The 15,992-nt window shown below is 36.9% G+C and overlaps 8 protein-coding genes across 8 annotated transcripts; 7 read left to right on the top strand and 1 right to left on the bottom strand.

Moving 5' to 3' along the window:
- Window positions 1–1,194: 1,194 nt before the first annotated feature.
- On the top strand, window positions 1,195–1,920 carry B0P05DRAFT_536995 (60S ribosomal protein L21-A; the record flags this gene model as incomplete). Its single annotated transcript, XM_051577667.1, has 3 exons — window positions 1,195–1,215; window positions 1,267–1,423; window positions 1,481–1,920. Coding segments are annotated over 3 exons (485 nt in total), but the record flags the coding sequence as incomplete, so codon positions are not given.
- Window positions 1,911–3,265, top strand: B0P05DRAFT_536991 (mitochondrial carrier domain-containing protein). Its single transcript, XM_051577666.1, has 4 exons — window positions 1,911–2,079; window positions 2,136–2,336; window positions 2,382–2,560; window positions 2,611–3,265. Exons 2-4 carry the CDS (start codon window positions 2,266–2,268, stop codon window positions 3,177–3,179), a joined length of 819 nt encoding a protein of 272 aa, XP_051436156.1. The 5' UTR covers window positions 1,911–2,079; window positions 2,136–2,265; the 3' UTR covers window positions 3,180–3,265.
- B0P05DRAFT_536989 (uncharacterized protein) lies at window positions 3,240–3,608 on the top strand. The gene has a single exon (XM_051577665.1). It carries the CDS (start codon window positions 3,283–3,285, stop codon window positions 3,508–3,510), a length of 228 nt encoding a protein of 75 aa, XP_051436155.1. The 5' UTR covers window positions 3,240–3,282; the 3' UTR covers window positions 3,511–3,608.
- B0P05DRAFT_536987 (Alpha/Beta hydrolase protein) lies at window positions 3,602–4,858 on the top strand. Its single transcript, XM_051577664.1, has 4 exons — window positions 3,602–3,730; window positions 3,775–3,872; window positions 3,941–4,642; window positions 4,686–4,858. The coding sequence occupies exons 1-4, from the start codon at window positions 3,645–3,647 to the stop codon at window positions 4,820–4,822; spliced, it is 1,023 nt and encodes a 340-aa protein (XP_051436154.1). The 5' UTR covers window positions 3,602–3,644; the 3' UTR covers window positions 4,823–4,858.
- Window positions 4,859–4,925: 67 nt separating this feature from the next.
- On the top strand, window positions 4,926–7,147 carry B0P05DRAFT_536983 (tubulin-tyrosine ligase family-domain-containing protein). Its single transcript, XM_051577663.1, has 2 exons — window positions 4,926–5,131; window positions 5,182–7,147. Exons 1-2 carry the CDS (start codon window positions 4,932–4,934, stop codon window positions 6,821–6,823), a joined length of 1,842 nt encoding a protein of 613 aa, XP_051436153.1. The 5' UTR covers window positions 4,926–4,931; the 3' UTR covers window positions 6,824–7,147.
- Window positions 7,148–8,092, bottom strand: B0P05DRAFT_536980 (uncharacterized protein). Its single transcript, XM_051577662.1, has one exon. The coding sequence runs from the start codon at window positions 8,035–8,037 to the stop codon at window positions 7,153–7,155; it is 885 nt and encodes a 294-aa protein (XP_051436152.1). The 5' UTR covers window positions 8,038–8,092; the 3' UTR covers window positions 7,148–7,152.
- A 5,079-nt stretch (window positions 8,093–13,171) lies between these two features.
- On the top strand, window positions 13,172–15,096 carry B0P05DRAFT_536976 (major facilitator superfamily domain-containing protein). The gene is made up of 2 exons (XM_051577661.1): window positions 13,172–13,857; window positions 13,903–15,096. Exons 1-2 carry the CDS (start codon window positions 13,537–13,539, stop codon window positions 15,076–15,078), a joined length of 1,497 nt encoding a protein of 498 aa, XP_051436151.1. The 5' UTR covers window positions 13,172–13,536; the 3' UTR covers window positions 15,079–15,096.
- On the top strand, window positions 15,097–15,990 carry B0P05DRAFT_536972 (uncharacterized protein). Its single transcript, XM_051577660.1, has 5 exons — window positions 15,097–15,196; window positions 15,244–15,398; window positions 15,446–15,576; window positions 15,624–15,841; window positions 15,899–15,990. Exons 1-4 carry the CDS (start codon window positions 15,130–15,132, stop codon window positions 15,649–15,651), a joined length of 381 nt encoding a protein of 126 aa, XP_051436150.1. The 5' UTR covers window positions 15,097–15,129; the 3' UTR covers window positions 15,652–15,841; window positions 15,899–15,990.
- The last annotated feature ends 2 nt before the right edge of the window (window positions 15,991–15,992 follow it).

Genomic DNA, 15,992 nt, shown 5'->3' with positions numbered 1-15,992 from the left:
CCAAATTAACTCCAAAGGCACCTGATATGTCAGTGAACATAGTTTGTATTTATTTGGAATACCAATGCCTGTGCAAGCAGGCGTTATGCTACCTTTGTGTGGTCATGCAATTTTGCGTATTCGTCTGCTTTTTTATGATTTCAATCTCGTCATTGATCAAGTCAATACATCAAAAGGATTCTCATATAAGTCTGATAAAGAAGATATATCTATTTTAACAGTTACAGTGTCTTTCACATGATTTAATGAAATAAATGGCACACCATTTTGAGAAACCTTCGAGTTATGAATACAATTTTTTTTCGACCTGCTGGGTATCTCTTAATCGCCATTGAAAATATCAGAGTATCTGGATAGCAAGAAGAGTTTAAAGACAGGTTGCCAAATACAAAAATGACAACTAGAACAAGCAACATCAAATTAAAAAAGGAACTTATTACTGAACTTAAGAAGTGAAAGACAGATACTCACCAAGTTATCGCCTCCATTTATAGGTACTCAGATAATACCAGAATAAAAGCATCCATCCTAACAAAGGACCTATTGCTTACCGGTCATCAATCCAGAACTTCTTCAACTTCAAACACAATCAACCCAATACCTGTACCAGCAGATCATAAATTGGAAATATGGGATATTGATGTGGCCATTCGGCATATCAAGACCAACCTGAGCAATAACCAAACCATCACATTCACAAGCCTTCAATAAAAGACAATTATTCTACTATGCATGGCTAGGTTAAGATCAGACATAGGCGCAAACTGCTCTTGCTAGTCTGATTGATATGGGATAAATGACATTATTAAGTCGATACTGCTTAATGAATTGAAATCGTCTCAGCCCAGGGGATCTTAATGGCTTTTCAAGTCTCATATCAGTTTAATCTCCTCTCAGTGTTGCACTTGTTTTTCTTAAGCCTGTTCAACTTAAAATCGTCTTACTGAAAATTTTGCCGTCCCACTAGAAAAATTATGTCCAATCAGCTTCAAGATCGAATTTTTTTTAGCTCAACATCAAAAACGAAAAACTTGATATTCCTTCTCTTTCTCAAAACCTTTAAAAAAAAGGATATATAGACGAGTATGTATAATTTTAGTAATAGAAATAGAGCATGCTCCTTTCTTTACTTCTATTTACATTTCTATAAAACTTGATACTTATCTTTCCTCTCCTTTTTCTTATGTATTATAGAAATGCCTCACTCTTTCGGTCGTATGTATCAATACAGTTTAACCAGACAGTCATTCTAATTATCTACTCTAGTCCGTGCTCGTACTCGCCACATGTTCTCTCGTAATTTCAGAGAACATGGTTCTATTCCTCTCTCTACTTACTTGAAGACCTACAAGGTTGGCGATATTGTCGATATCAAGGCCAATGCTGCTGTCCAAAAGGGTATGCCTCACAAGTTCTACCACGGGTAAATATAATATATACTAAATGCATTTGATGACTGTTTTTTGCTAACATGAACTAGTCGTACTGGTGTTATTTACAATGTCACCAAGACCTCTGTCGGTGTCATTGTCCACAAGAAGGTCGGTAACCGTTTCATGGAAAAGCGTGTCAACATCCGTATTGAACACATCAAGCACTCCAAGTGTCGTCAAGAATTCTTGGACCGTGTTAAGGCCAATGCCCAAAAGAAGAAGGAAGCCAAGGAAGCTGGTATCTCTTTCAATTTGAAGAGAATCCCTGTTCAACCCCGTGAGGCTCGTCATGTTTCTACCAAGTTCAATGTTCCTCAAACCATTGCTCCTATTGCTTATGAAACTCTCTTGTAAATTCACAAATTAATAAACTAAGCCTTCATTGATGTGTGACTGAAATATCTTTTTTTTTAAAACTTGTCATTGTCGGCATTTTCCAACCATGGTTGTTTATGCTGTCAATGGCGGAGCAAATTCTTTTTTTTTTCTAGGATCCCCCTTTTTTTTCTTTTCTTTTTTCTTTCTTTCTTTCTTTCTTTCTTATACCAGTATTCATGTCTACACTTGAAGTCAAAAGTCAGCTTCCTATTCTATCAACACCCAAGTTTAAAGACAACAAATCCTATATTCATTTCATTGCGGGAGGGTAAATAACTATACATATGCTAATGTGTCATACTCACAAGGGAATTTACATTTTAGTGTGGGTGGTTTAATGGGTGCTGTCTGTACTTCGCCTTTAGATGTAGTGAAGACTCGATTACAGGTAAGGCAATGCACATAACAGCCAATGTAATACATCATTCACTAGTCCACATTCTATCAACAAACAATGAAACAAAACAAACTGCATAGAACAAGTCTTCTCTTCGGTCATTTTGCAGAGACAGGAAGATTATTAGTGTAAGCATAGAACGAAACAAAAATCGATGTTGACATGGTGAATAGTCGTATCAACCAAGTAGAAGGGTTTCGTGGCTACTTTAAGGGTTTAGGACCTAATTTAGTCGGTGTCATTCCTGCTCGATCCATCAATTTCTTTACTTATGGCAATGGCAAAAAATTTTATGCAGACCTGTTTGGAAAAGAAGATGCCCGAGTACATTTGATTTCTGCAGCAACAGCAGGTAAATTGTATATATATACCAAGAGACAAGCATTATTTACTTTCTATTAGGTGTGATTACTTCAACTGCCACAAACCCTATTTGGGTGATCAAAACCAGACTTCAATTACAAGGTGCTAATGGTGTACGAAAATACAGAGGTAGTTGGGATTGCTTGACTAGTATTCTCAAACAAGAAGGCCTTGGTGGTCTTTATAAAGGCATGAGTGCTTCTTATTTGGGTGTTGCTGAAGGCACTATTCAATGGGTCATTTACGAAAACTTAAAGCGAAAATGGAAATCATCTGACACAGATTCAGAATCTAAAAAAATCGGAGGCAAGACATTACAGGATTGGGTGGGTCATTTAAGTGCAGCAGCCACCTCTAAATTTGTTGCTGCCTGTGTTGCTTATCCACATGAAGTGATTCGTACACGTCTAAGACAGCCTGCTGATCAACATGGTGTTCAAAAATACACAGGGTTATGGCAATCCTTAAAACTCATAGTAAAAGAAGAAGGCGTAGTTGCTCTGTATGGTGGTATGACAGCTCACTTAATGCGAGTTGTACCTAATGCTGCCATTATGTTCTTTTGTTATGAAGCCATTGTACAAAAATACGGTAACAATCTATCGTAATTCATTCTTCCTTGTAGCATATGTAATTGTATAGAATCTCATTCATTTATTCATTATTCCAAAAAAAAAAAAAAATAAAAAATAAAAAATTCTTCTTTATCCTATGTCACCTTCTATTGTGAACAACAATAACGAGCAAGTACCTTCTGATGCTGATTTTGACTTACAGAGTTGGTTAAAAGAAATCGAAGGTGCTGAAAACCTCATGACAGAAGTAGAAGCAAAGGCAGATAACTTACAAGCCAAAGTAGATGCTCTTTTGAAAGAAGTGACTCAACCTTCTCCATCTATTCAAGACACTGCTGAAAAGGAACACAAAAAAAGCGATTAATTCGTCATACTTGTATGTATACGCGTATATGTATACCCTCTCTCTCTCTCTCTCTCTCTTTTAAATAAATCTTCTTTTCTCTTTTCTCTCTCTCTCTCTCTCTCTCTCTCTCTCACACACACTCTCTCTCTTTTATGTCTTCTTTAGAAAAAGAAATGTTTAAAAAGTCAAAGCTACCTGTCCTTGATAGCTTACAAGAGTCAAATAATAAGCCCATCAAGTACGTTAGACTGTTGATCCTATACAATACTGATCCTGAATTAGTGCTTTCAAGTCACCCACCAACACATCACAATATACATCTTATCAATGGAAAGATTATTTTGATGAAAGCATGGATATCTCTATCCCAGACAGTTCTGACATATCCTTTTCTTTATAACTAAACATAGTGTTTGAAATACAAAGATTGTCTTTAACCACTAAGCGTACACCTTTCGAGTTTATAGGACACTTCCAGAAAAAGAAAATGGTCCTCTGTTTATCATGCATCATGGTGCTGGTTCTTCTGCCCTCACATTTGGACTGACAGCTAAACACATCATAGAATTAACAAGAGGGGAATGTGGTGTGATGGCCATCGATTGTCGTGGCCATGGTGCTTCAAAAACACAGGTCTTTGATGCTGATTTCTCTCTAGAAACACTCTCCATGGATCTCATTCATATCATTCAAGCCACGACATCTCCAACACAAGACATTATTCTTGTAGGGCATAGTATGGGTGGTTCTGTCGTTGTCAATGTGGCTCATAAACGTCTCTTCAAGAACCTCTTGGGTGTAACTGTACTGGATGTTGTGGAAGGTTCAGCCATGGACGCACTCACCAGCATGACAAAGATTTTGAATTCAAGACCAAGACAGTTTCGTTCAAATGAACAAGCTATTTTATGGAGCACACAGTCTGATACAGTCCGTAATCTAGAATCAGCTCGATTGTCGATCCCTGCCTTACTCGAGTCAGAGGGCTCTGTATTGAAATGGATTACTGATCTGCATAAAACCCAACCATTTTGGACTGAATGGTTTCAAGGTCTAAGTGATAAATTCCTGAATGCTGGTACAGCCAAACTGCTTATTTTAGCAGGCACAGATAGACTGGATAAACCATTGATCATTGGACAAATGCAAGGTAAAGAGATACATCACAATGACAGTGTATTAATGAACTTTAGGTAAATTTCAACTTCATATTTTTCCTGATGCTGGTCACTTTTTACAAGAAGATACTCCTTTCAAGACAGCTACTTGCCTTGTTGAGTTCTGGAAAAGGAATCAACGCTTAGTATTACCACCTAAAGTTAAAATTTAATAAAATGCGTGCCATGCATGAAACAAAAAAAAAAAAAAAAAGTGACTGCAAAATTTTTGTTTGCATTATTTTTTTTTTTTCGAGAAAATAAATCCCTTGCTTTCTATTCATGTCTTCTGCATTCGAGTCGTTTGTTACTGTTCACCAGTATCAATTATCTACTATCCCTGAAGAGTTATGGCAACCTTTGTTTATGAAACTCGGTGAGGACTACCTCGACGCCGGTAACTTTGTTGAACTTCACCATGGAGATCCTATGGAAGGCTATTCGCTTCACGTTAAAGCCGACCAGACACTTAAGAAACATAGGTAAAGCTCCCTAAAAAAAAAAGAGCAACATACTCATATTAAAAAAAAAGTGATATCTTCTTGGTAGACCATGCTTGGACCACTTCACCCGAAACAGCCAAACAAGAACTTGCTCAAAACCTTGCTCTTTTAGAACGACTTGAGAATCTAATGGATATCGATGTAGAAGAAGCACCTGAACACTCAGACGATGAAGAAGAAGAGGATCGAATGAAACCCTCAGAGGAATTGATTCAATTGGTTGCTTCACAAGCTAATGCATCTCGAATGGAAGCAGAAAAGGCATTGATAGCTGAAAATAACGAAGTGGTCAATGCCATCATGCGATTGACCATTGACCCTGAAGCAAAAGCAGAAGCAGATCGCCTCCACGATCAAGTCATGGGCCAAGTCTTGGCTAGTGGTAAGCCACAAGAGAAAGAAGACAAGGAGAATCAAGAAAGATTGGCTCGTCGTGAACAACGTGAAAAGGAATGGATCAAGACCCGTATTCAAGCTGTTTATGATGCAATGTGGTCTTATATCCAGACTTACACTTATTCCATTTTGCAGCAAGATGGACAACCTGTTTCTCAGACTGCTTGGTATGTAAATGATGAAGTAGGATCTGCTATTTCTCATTCAGACGAACCCAATGTTGTCTGTGTTCCTTTTATTTTCTCAAGAGGTGCCAGCGGTATGATTCCTTACAGTGTCCTCTTCCCTATCAAGGATATTGAGGCAGGTGAGATCTTGACAGCGGATTTCTGTCCCAAGAGTCTGGAGCGTGAGTCTGACAAGGCTGCATATTTATTGGCATTTGAGAAGCGAGTGGTCAAGGAAATTAACAAGGAAGCATTGGTTCAAACGTACAAGGCACATCAAGCCAAACTTGAGCAACAAACATGGCAACCCGAGTCTTTGTTGACACAAGAACAAGTCAAAGACGTCTTGTTGAAACAAAAGAAAGCAACAAGTCCAGTGACTGTGTATACAGACACAACATTTGTGAAGCAATTCCTCAAGCTTAATCATGTTACATTGACGGAAGACCGTACAAAAGCAGACATTATCTGGACAAGCCAAGATTTCTCAGACTGGGATGCTCTTCAACCTGGTCAAATTGTTAACCAGTTACCTAATGAAAAATGCCTTACGTTTAAGCATCATTTGGCTGAATTGATCCAGAGTACGTTTGGTGCTCCTGATTGGTATTTGCCTACGTACAATGTCATGACACAACTTTCTGAGCTTGCTGGTCATTATCTGGACAACACTGAGCTTTGGATCACAAAGCCTTGGAACATGGCTCGTGGACTTGGTCTTCACATCACTCGCCATCTTGCTCAACTTGTGCGTCAACATGATAGTCCTATTCCTCAAATTGCACAACCTTATTTGACTACACCTTGTCTCTACAATGGCAAGAAGTTTGATCTTCGTTATATTGTCCTTGTCAGACAGACAGAGCCTTTAGTTGCTTGTGTCTACAACATGTTTTGGACTCGTTTAGCCAACAAAAAGTTCAATCTTGACCATCTGGATGACTATGAATCCCAGTTTACAGTCATGAATTACTCCAATTATGAAATGACACAGTTGGATCACAAGAGTTTTATCTACAACATAGAAAAGCAATATCAAATCCAATGGGAACCTATTCAACAAGAGATTCATGCTGCTATTAAGAGTAAAGTAGAGCTTGATTATTGATCTATACTTATGATAATTAGATGTCTTGCTGGCTGCTTCAAATACAAACCAACCTTTAGGACTCAATGGGAGCAAAGTAAATGCTTTTAGTGTCTATGGGTTTGATATCATGTTGACAAGTGACTTTAAGCCTATTGTGATTGAAGCCAACTTTTCTCCTGATTGCACTCGAGCATGTCAAGTAAGTCATCTAGGAAACCATACCCTAATCAAACTAATATGTTCTAGTATGATCCTGAGTTTGTCAACAATATATTCTCTGTCATTGATGGTCGTTTTGACGTAGAAAAAGGCTTAAAGGCATTTACCGTATTATAACAATAAAGTCTTTATTCATTTTTTGGTAAATCCAATACATCTCTCCTTTTCAAGTCTTGTTGTATATTCTCAATATCTTTAGCCAAAATATTTGTTACACCATTGGATCTGAGTGATTTAACAATAAAAGACACACCAACATGCTCTCGCAGTAACCTATGTACCATCAACAATTGCTCAGGCGTCAAAGATCGATACATGGCATAAGCACTTGGATCATCCGCAATAGGGTGATTGTGTTCACCTACACTTTTGCGAATCACCCAGAAACTACCTCTACAATACCGGGCATAGATCATGCATGCACAACCCGTCTTTTGTGATCGACGAATACGCGGTTTGACAGTACCAGGAGGAGGACGTTTGTTATTACGGCGGTATTGGCCACCATGTTTACAGATCAAATAGATCTTTGTTTTGTCTGATTTACTAGTCGTCAGTGCCACATTGTGTTTACGACCATATTCGTAAGCTTCATTACGAAGGTCTTCAAGCGTATCGAACATACGGCCAACAGTAAACCTCTCATAAAATTCAGTCAGGATAGGATTTGAAGGATCCATAGGTATAACAGAGGGTGCTGGAGCAGCAGCAGCAGCAGTAGTAGGTGATTCGCTTGATTGTGTGGGTGCTTCACTATTCAGATTTAATAATGAATGAGAAGATGAGTTGGCTACTACTGCAGCTGCTGCATGAAGGAGTTCTTCTGAAGGTGTATGTGGTCTTAGTATGTGAGGTGGATGGGAGTGCATCAGGTTATGAATGATAGGTTGACTATTGACATCCAACAAAGTTTGTTGCGCGTAGTCTGCAATCTCATTGTTAACAAGTGGTTGGCTGTTCACTTGAGATATCAAGTCGTTCTTGATAGATTCCTGCTGTTGTTCTTGCTTCATTATTTAATAATTTGTATATGTACACACCAACAAGCACACTATTTACTAGCAAAAAGGGTGTGATAAAGAATGAAAGATTTTTAAAAAAAAATTCAGTCTGAGTTTCTATAAAACAACAGTCATTCAGTTGCAGCTTATAGATTGCTTGCTGTGATATGAAAGCCGCAGAGACATTGGTATTGCTGAATATTGTTCAAGAACGACCACTTCAAAAAAGAAGCACAAATGTATACAATGGCTATTCGCTTCCAGTAATCCTTATTATGTCGTTCTATGATGTCCTTTTCTTTACACAAATAAATCATTTATTTTTGATAGGATAAATGACTGGTTTCTTGGTCTTGAGAGTTGAATCAAGCAAGTTAAGCTAATCAGAGGATAAACCGTGTATAACAACTTCGGAGGCCGATATGTTTTTGAATATTACAGTATGAGGAACGTGCATAATCTCCTTGGACATAATAAAGTACTTGTTTGGATCATTATACGGCCTTCAAATCAAAAGCTACAGTGAAATGACCGAGTATAGCTCTCGAGAAACAATACAATAAAACTCTATCTTTATAATTCTTTTTCGGATAGTATATAGCCAGTGAAGACTTCCCCCTCCCCTGAAATAGTTTACTTTATTTATTGGGTTTACTTTTCGGATAAGCATTCGCATGTTTACTGCTTCAACACTACCATATAAAAAAAACGTCAAAACATAACATTATAAAGATCATTACAGGAACAAAAGAAGAATACTTGCGAACCACCAACTTGGTCAATATCAGAAAGGAGCAAATGGAAGTAAAGAAGGACCAGAGAACGTACTATGTAACCTTTTTCTCCTTTCCCTTTCCCTGTATGTTTCTTTTGATAAGAAAAGAAAAAGATCTTGTTCGCCTTGGCCGTTTTCGTAAAAGAAGGTATTACTCACTTCAACAAATGTTTTCGATATGATTTATCGTCAAATTCATATACTTTAAAATCAAGACAAAAGTCAAAGTTACCATTTTATTAAAGGTATTCATAAACATATAATAGCAATCTGAGAGGTTCGTGATTGATCACAATAGAAGAAGTGAAGAATGAAATAAGCAAAACTGCCATTTGGCACCGCTAGCGCTATATCAATGTTCATTTAGCTCAAGCCAGGTGCACTATGTGGAGGTAGAACATTGAGAGGCACCCATTTTTGCAGCTACAAGTAGCTACAGGGAATCTCAACCTTTACACCACCAACAAAAGCCATCGTTACTACTTTTGCCTCCGTGCTTCCCACCTTCAAACATTCTATGAACCTTTGAGACGTTGCGTAGGTGGCACTCTCACTAGAAGCTCTTGATAGAGGTCTTACGTACTAATCGGTAGAGCCTTCGTTAGTGCAGCATGTATGTTTTAAAAATCAATGCGTTTTCTTTGCTGTGTCACAACTAAAATAAAGATTAACATCAAGTACATGCACGGTTTGCAGAGAAAAACCTACATGCTTCTCTTCAATGCCTCCAGTTGAGCATTTGGGCTGAACAAACATGTAGTTCTTTTTATCGTTTTTAACATTTTACGAGTTTATTGGTTATAAACCACTTCCACTGACTACGGTTCGCTGTGGCCAGATTTTTATAGCAATGATGTCTCCAGATTTTTTTTGAAGATGAAAAGGGTAGCGCCATTGATGAAGATGGACGTGAGCCTGTTCAAATGGAAGTGGATAAGGATGCATATACTTTAGACAAAATAACCGACTTCAATATGCATTCTGAAATGAAGCTTCCAGAAAGAATAATGAAGCCAAAAGTCATCAAGGATAGGCCAAGTGATGCGGCTAGATTAAATGAAGTTCGATCAGGAAAAAGACATGAAAACAGTATCAAAGAGTTCAAGTTTACCAGAAAGACTTAACTGCCGGTCAAGCTGCCAAGGTAATAAATATTGCAATTGGCCCCAGGAAGATTAGCTTGAAGTAAAACAGATTCTCGAAGAAAAAAACAGACCCATAGAGGAAATAAAAGAAATAAGGAATGTTGGAAGACCAAAAACATTAAATGAAAATCATAAAGAGTGTCTGGTACAGACATTCGATGAAGACAGTTTAAAAATTTCTATATTGTCTTGGACGATGTTTTTATTCATAAGCATGAAGACATAGAAAGGTACATTGTTAATCGAGGCTACGGTTATGTATATCATTCGATATCTTGCTGCCACATATTCCACCAGTCAACAGCATTTCAAATCTACTCCAAAAGATTGATAATTCAAACCAGGACTTTCCTTTCTCCGCCTTGTTCTTTATCTCGGCGACAAGGTCGACTGGATACTTGTCCATCGTAGTTTTCATGACAGATTCGTCAATGTATGAGTTGTTTCGGTAATAGGCTTCAAATTGTGTTGCAAATACCCAGTTTTTCTGAAAAACAATAACTGCTTCCAGTAACTTGGGTAATATGACGTTTTTGATATTTTCTTCTGCGTCTTGTTTACTTTGTACTTCTTTCAATAGCAAACCACTATTCATATTGCTTAATTGGTACATCTTCTTGTCTATTATATTGTTCAAGGGGGCGGGAATAAATTCACTTTCAGTACGGCCATTTTTTTCTTCTTGCTGTTCAAAATACAATGTTTTCAATCTCTTTACACTTTCTATCGCTTCTCTGATTGGCAAAGGGGCCCTTTTTTTTTCTGCGATATGTATTCCTGCTGTATATATTGAGACTGCTAACCTTTTCTACAACAATGCCTTTTCTGCTATTAGAGCTGACTATTTGATCCATGACTACATTGTTATGCTTGTCTTCAACAAACAAATCAAGAGATGAATTGTGCACAATTGGAATACTAGATAGAAAATAATAGGCGATCTTTGCTGTAATTGGACCTGAAAACTTTACTGTCAAACTTGCCAAATAGCAGAAACGGTTTAATTGTGTATATAATGCGTTGTAATCAATACAGTAGATGTTCAGATGGATGCTAGCATTAATTATGTAGTGTGGAAAAAGCTTCCCAGTTGTTCAGTTAAAACTAAATCAAACACGTCGCCATTCTTAAAATGTCTACACTTTTCATGCATTGATCTTGACGTGAGGACTAAATTGAACTTGGCTATTCAATTCAGTTTTGAGTTAATAATCATCAAAATATGATTTAGTAGATTGGCGATATGCATCTTATTTAGTTGTGGGAGCGAGATAAAACAAAGATTGATACGTAATTCACTGTAGCCCTTTTATGCTAAAGAGTAAATAACTATAAAGCTTACACAAATCCTTGATATAGTCATTGATACTGGAGATGATGACTTTTAATCACTTTTTTTTCGTTTTTCAAATGTTTGTTCAGCCCAAATGCTCAACTGGAGACATTGAAGAGAAGCATGTAGGTTTTTCTCTGCAAACCGTGCATGTACTTGATGTTAATCTTTATTTTAGTTGTGACACAGCAAAGAAAACGCATTGATTTTTAAAACATACATGCTGCACTAACGAAGGCTCTACCGATTAGTACGTAAGACCTCTATCAAGAGCTTCTAGTGAGAGTGCCACCTACGCAACGTCTCAAAGGTTCATAGAATGTTTGAAGGTGGGAAGCACGGAGGCAAAAGTAGTAACGATGGCTTTTGTTGGTGGTGTAAAGGTTGAGATTCCCTGTAGCTACTTGTAGCTGCAAAAATGGGTGCCTCTCAATGTTCTACCTCCACATAGTGCACCTGGCTTGAGCTAAATGAACATTGATATAGCGCTAGCGGTGCCAAATGGCAGTTTTGCTTATTTCATTCTTCACTTCTTCTATTGTGATCAATCACGAACCTCTCAGATTGCTATTATATGTTTATGAATACCTTTAATAAAATGGTAACTTTGACTTTTGTCTTGATTTTAAAGTATATGAATTTGACGATAAATCATATCGAAAACATTTGTTGAAGTGAGTAATACCTTCTTTTACGAAAACGGCCAAGGCAAACAAGGAAATGAAGCTATGGATTGGGGAAAAGAGGCAGATCCTCACCATTTGGAGAATGTAAAAAAGTATCCTACTTATCGAGACACACAACCTCCTGAAATTGATATTGAAGATGCTGATCATAATCATACTGATATCATTGTTTATATTGAGAGAATACAGTCCAAGTATTCCTTTTATTTTTTAGACCTCTATTTTTTGTTTTTTAAAGAGGTATACATAGATAACAATTTATTTCCTTGTTGTATTCAAATATGAGCAAAGAAAAGTGAATCTTCAAGAGGGCATTACGCGTTTTAAGAGATAGACAATACGATGTGTATCACTTTCCAACTTAAGAAAAGCTTATTCAATCAGTTGTTGTTTGCCATTTGATAAATAAAAAGATGACGACAGGAAAGCAAAACGGTTGAGCCGAATTGAGAAATGTCATTGTTTATTTCGATAGTTCAGTGTTTCTTAACAAAATCGCAGTGTGTTTGCTTTAAAAATAGTAAACAAGAGCTTCAGAAAGACCATTAGATCTCGACAAAAGACCTTTGAATACTAGTTTCTCGGTCAATACTGACTCAAATCAAGATCTGTCTATATTAAATGAAGTCTCTGAGATAGGGTTCTCAAATGTATTATTATTGAAGTCTTTGAGAGTACTCGTCTTGTGTTTCTTGTGATGACAATTGAAAAGTTAGGAGTAGAATGAGTATCTACAAATTACTGTTATAGCACTTTTTAATACTAAGATATGTTTATTTTTTATCGTATACAAATATGCTTACTAATACTATTTCTTGTTTAATGCATGTTTCATTCTTTGTGAAAGTATTTTTTCTACTCATTGCTCCCTATGAAATTCCCTCCGATCATTCAGCATTGCCTTGATTTCCCACTGTCAACCCTTATCTGTCATTTAAGTTTTGTAAGACTAGTCTATAAAACAAGCTTTTATCTTTCTAGATGATCGAGACCCTTTATCTCGATTAACGGAATTTTCCTTTTAAGTCAAAATAAGGGGTCTCTCTTTATCTGTTTTTTTGATGGCATTAAACAAAAAAGAGCTTAGTGTGAACTGTCAAATCTGAAATAAATCAAAATCACGATCGATGCATATTAAAAGCCCTATTTTTTTTCTCTCTTTCTCTCTCTCTCTCTCTCTCTCTCTCTCTCTCTCTCTCTCTCTCTCTCTCTCTTTTTTCTTTCCTTTTATGCTTGTATTTTTCTTGCTTCTATACATATTTATGGACGTCTTTATACATGATGTCTTAGTTGTACCATGTCCCCCCATGACATCAGCAGCATTGAAATTAAACATCAGTTCATATTGTAAGATACACAAAAGTATGTGTTACACAACAAGGCGAAAGATGAAGACAAGTACACAGTCTAGAATCTCTTTCTTTCTAAACTATAGGGTGTATACTCTAACATTTAAGTATTTTTCTGTATTGCATAAATTTAATGTCCTGTCTGTGTACATTGCCGTGACTGAAATTTAATTCTTAATATTTTTTTTTTGTGCTTTGTCTTAGCCTTTTCTTCCTTTAAAGTATGAATCGTTCTAAAGAAGATCTTACCAAGTTGGACATACGGCAGCGTACAAGCTCAAACAACTCACCAAGTAGCTTACAAGAAGTGGCTATTGAACAAGATCAACAAGATCTCTATAAAGAGAAAAAATTATTAAAAAAATTAGACTGGCGTATTGTGCCCTGGATATTTTGTCTCTATTTTCTATCTGTAGAAGACAGATCCAATGTTGGTTTTGCTATGACAATGAATAAAGCAGAAAACCATACATTAATGGATACATCTGGATTGACACCTCAACAAAACAATATTGGCCTTGGGCTATTTTATGTTGCTTATATTGTAATGTGCAGCTTATGCAAATCATAAACTAAATCCCTCTACTAGTTGTTTGAAGTGCCATCCAACTTATTGATGGCCCACGTCAATCCTGCTCATTGGATAGCACGTATTATGATTACATGGAGTATAGTCACAGGCTGTATGGCAGCCATTTCAAAGCCATGGCATTTCTATCTATTACGTTTCTTGTTAGGTGCTTTTGAAGCTGGATTCTGGCCTGGCATTACTTACTACAACACATTATGGTATCGCCCTGAAGAAATATCTACTCGCATTGGTGTCACTTATTTAGCTGGTCCTGCGTCAGGTGCATTTGGTGGTCTTATTTCTGCCGGTGTTCAATTGATTGACACAAGAGCTAATTTATACGGCTGGCAATGGCTCTTTATTATTTCTGCTCTTATTTCTATCCTGTTTGGTATTGCTACCATCTTTTATTTACCCTCAACACCCGAAAAATCAACTCGGTTTTTGAATGAAGATGAACGGACTCAAATCAAAAGACGTTTAGAGAACAACAATATACCCAAGACAGCTGAATCAGTGCAAGAACGTAACCTCAAGCGTAATTTCACACATGTCTTGAGTGAACTAAAGGACTTTAAGGTATGGTTATTCTGTGTGCTCTATTTTACGCCTGTTATGGCAGCAACTTCATTGGGTTATTTTCTACCCAAGATTGTACAACAAATGGGTACTTATACATCTATTCAAGTCAGTTTACTCTGTATTCCTCCCTATGCATTTGGGGGTTTCATGGTCTATGTGGTAACTCGTCTCAGTGATCATTTTAGAAACAGAGGATGGTTTATTATTGGTGCTTCATGTACTGCTTTTATTGGGTTCTGTGTCTTGACATTCGCAGAGCCTATTGGTGCTCGTTATTTTGGCCTTATGATTCTTGCTGCAGGTACATACCCTACTGTGCCATTGAGTATGGCATGGACGGCCAATTCAAAAGATGACCCTGTCTCTGTAGCATCAGCCACAGGCATTGTGTCTTCTGTAGCTAATTTTGGTGCTCTTATCTGTACATTTGCACTCTATTCAGGATGGCCTTCTGATGCACCAAGATATATGGGATCAAACATGATTAATGGAGGTGCTATGCTATTGGCTGCCATCAGTGCATTTGTGCTTCGAACACACTTGTCAAAACTAAACAAACAGATTGAAAGCCAAGGTATCGCAGGCGATCGTACATTTCCTTATATTCTATAGAATTTTTTATTTTTATTTTTGTATTTTCTTTCTTTTTTTTTATAGCTTTGTATGTCTAATAAACTCTTTTTAAATAAAGTAACGCGTCGACTCTTTTCTTCAAGCTTTGTCTTACCAGGTACAATAACACATCTTTTGTTGTTGTGATACTTATATAAATCATAGACAAGAAACAGTTTGTTGTGTTCTTGAAAGACTATAAAGACCCTGAGTGTCTTCAACGCCGTCTAGGGGTTCGTGAAAAACATTTGTCAGGGGCTATCACAGCAAATAAGAATGGTTCCTTACAAGCAGGAGGGGCTATTTTAGACAGTCATCAAGTAAGATCTTTTGACTTGATTTAAGTGTTGATCTTCTCTGTTGATAGTCTGGTAAAATGAAAGGCAGTGTCATGATCATGTCTGCTGAATCTACTGAAGAAGTCGAGCAAATGATTCTTCAAGATCCTTATACAAAAGCCAAAGTTTGGGAAAGCTGGGAAATCTATCCATTTAAATCGTAAGTATAATTTCTAAATTTTTTCTTTTTTGTTAAATAGCTTGTAGTGCTATTGGACTCCCTCATCTCGGCTAAAATAAACTGTGGTCAATGCTGATAGGACAAATTTTGTTCTTTTCTGTTCTTTTATTTTTTACATGTATCCCGTCATTAGACTGTAATAATTACTGTGTTTTAAATAAAGTATCAATCTCTTTATCCACAAGGAAACCTCTACCAAGCTTTTGGTTCTAACTAAAATTAAACTTTGATATACAATGGACCACTACGGGACACAAGTTTATTTCTTTTCTTTTTTTTCAAAAAAAATCATTCTTTTTACATTGAAATCGAGAAATGCAAGCTTGAAATATGACGATGTAAAAAAGACAAAAAAAGGAGGGGGGGACATGGTTGTGAGTAAAAAAAAAAAAAGT

This window comes from Gilbertella persicaria (assembly GCF_025201335.1).
Source record: "Gilbertella persicaria strain CBS 190.32 chromosome Unknown B0P05scaffold_14, whole genome shotgun sequence".
NCBI lineage: Eukaryota > Fungi > Mucoromycota > Mucoromycetes > Mucorales > Choanephoraceae > Gilbertella > Gilbertella persicaria.
This window is presented reverse-complemented; position numbering and strand designations above follow the sequence as displayed.

Excerpts from the sequence above, each read along its gene's own strand:
- B0P05DRAFT_536991 (XM_051577666.1), top strand. The coding sequence starts at position 2,266 with ATGAAACAAAACAAACTGCATAGAACAAGTCTTCTCTTCGGTCATTTT. Across the intron at positions 2,337-2,381 it reads GAGACAGGAAGATTATTAGT|TCGTATCAACCAAGTAGAAG; the intron begins GTAAGCATAGAA and ends CATGGTGAATAG. Across the intron at positions 2,561-2,610 it reads GATTTCTGCAGCAACAGCAG|GTGTGATTACTTCAACTGCC; the intron begins GTAAATTGTATA and ends ACTTTCTATTAG.
- B0P05DRAFT_536989 (XM_051577665.1), top strand. The coding sequence starts at position 3,283 with ATGTCACCTTCTATTGTGAACAACAATAACGAGCAAGTACCTTCTGAT.
- B0P05DRAFT_536987 (XM_051577664.1), top strand. The coding sequence starts at position 3,645 with ATGTCTTCTTTAGAAAAAGAAATGTTTAAAAAGTCAAAGCTACCTGTC. Across the intron at positions 3,731-3,774 it reads TCAAATAATAAGCCCATCAA|TGCTTTCAAGTCACCCACCA; the intron begins GTACGTTAGACT and ends ATCCTGAATTAG. Across the intron at positions 4,643-4,685 it reads GATCATTGGACAAATGCAAG|GTAAATTTCAACTTCATATT; the intron begins GTAAAGAGATAC and ends AATGAACTTTAG.
- B0P05DRAFT_536983 (XM_051577663.1), top strand. The coding sequence starts at position 4,932 with ATGTCTTCTGCATTCGAGTCGTTTGTTACTGTTCACCAGTATCAATTA. Across the intron at positions 5,132-5,181 it reads CAGACACTTAAGAAACATAG|TGATATCTTCTTGGTAGACC; the intron begins GTAAAGCTCCCT and ends TTAAAAAAAAAG.
- B0P05DRAFT_536980 (XM_051577662.1), bottom strand. The coding sequence starts at position 8,037 with ATGAAGCAAGAACAACAGCAGGAATCTATCAAGAACGACTTGATATCT.
- B0P05DRAFT_536976 (XM_051577661.1), top strand. The coding sequence starts at position 13,537 with ATGAATCGTTCTAAAGAAGATCTTACCAAGTTGGACATACGGCAGCGT. Across the intron at positions 13,858-13,902 it reads TATTTTATGTTGCTTATATT|TTGTTTGAAGTGCCATCCAA; the intron begins GTAATGTGCAGC and ends TCCCTCTACTAG.
- B0P05DRAFT_536972 (XM_051577660.1), top strand. The coding sequence starts at position 15,130 with ATGTCTAATAAACTCTTTTTAAATAAAGTAACGCGTCGACTCTTTTCT. Across the intron at positions 15,197-15,243 it reads TTCAAGCTTTGTCTTACCAG|ACAAGAAACAGTTTGTTGTG; the intron begins GTACAATAACAC and ends TATAAATCATAG. Across the intron at positions 15,577-15,623 it reads GAAATCTATCCATTTAAATC|TGCTATTGGACTCCCTCATC; the intron begins GTAAGTATAATT and ends AATAGCTTGTAG.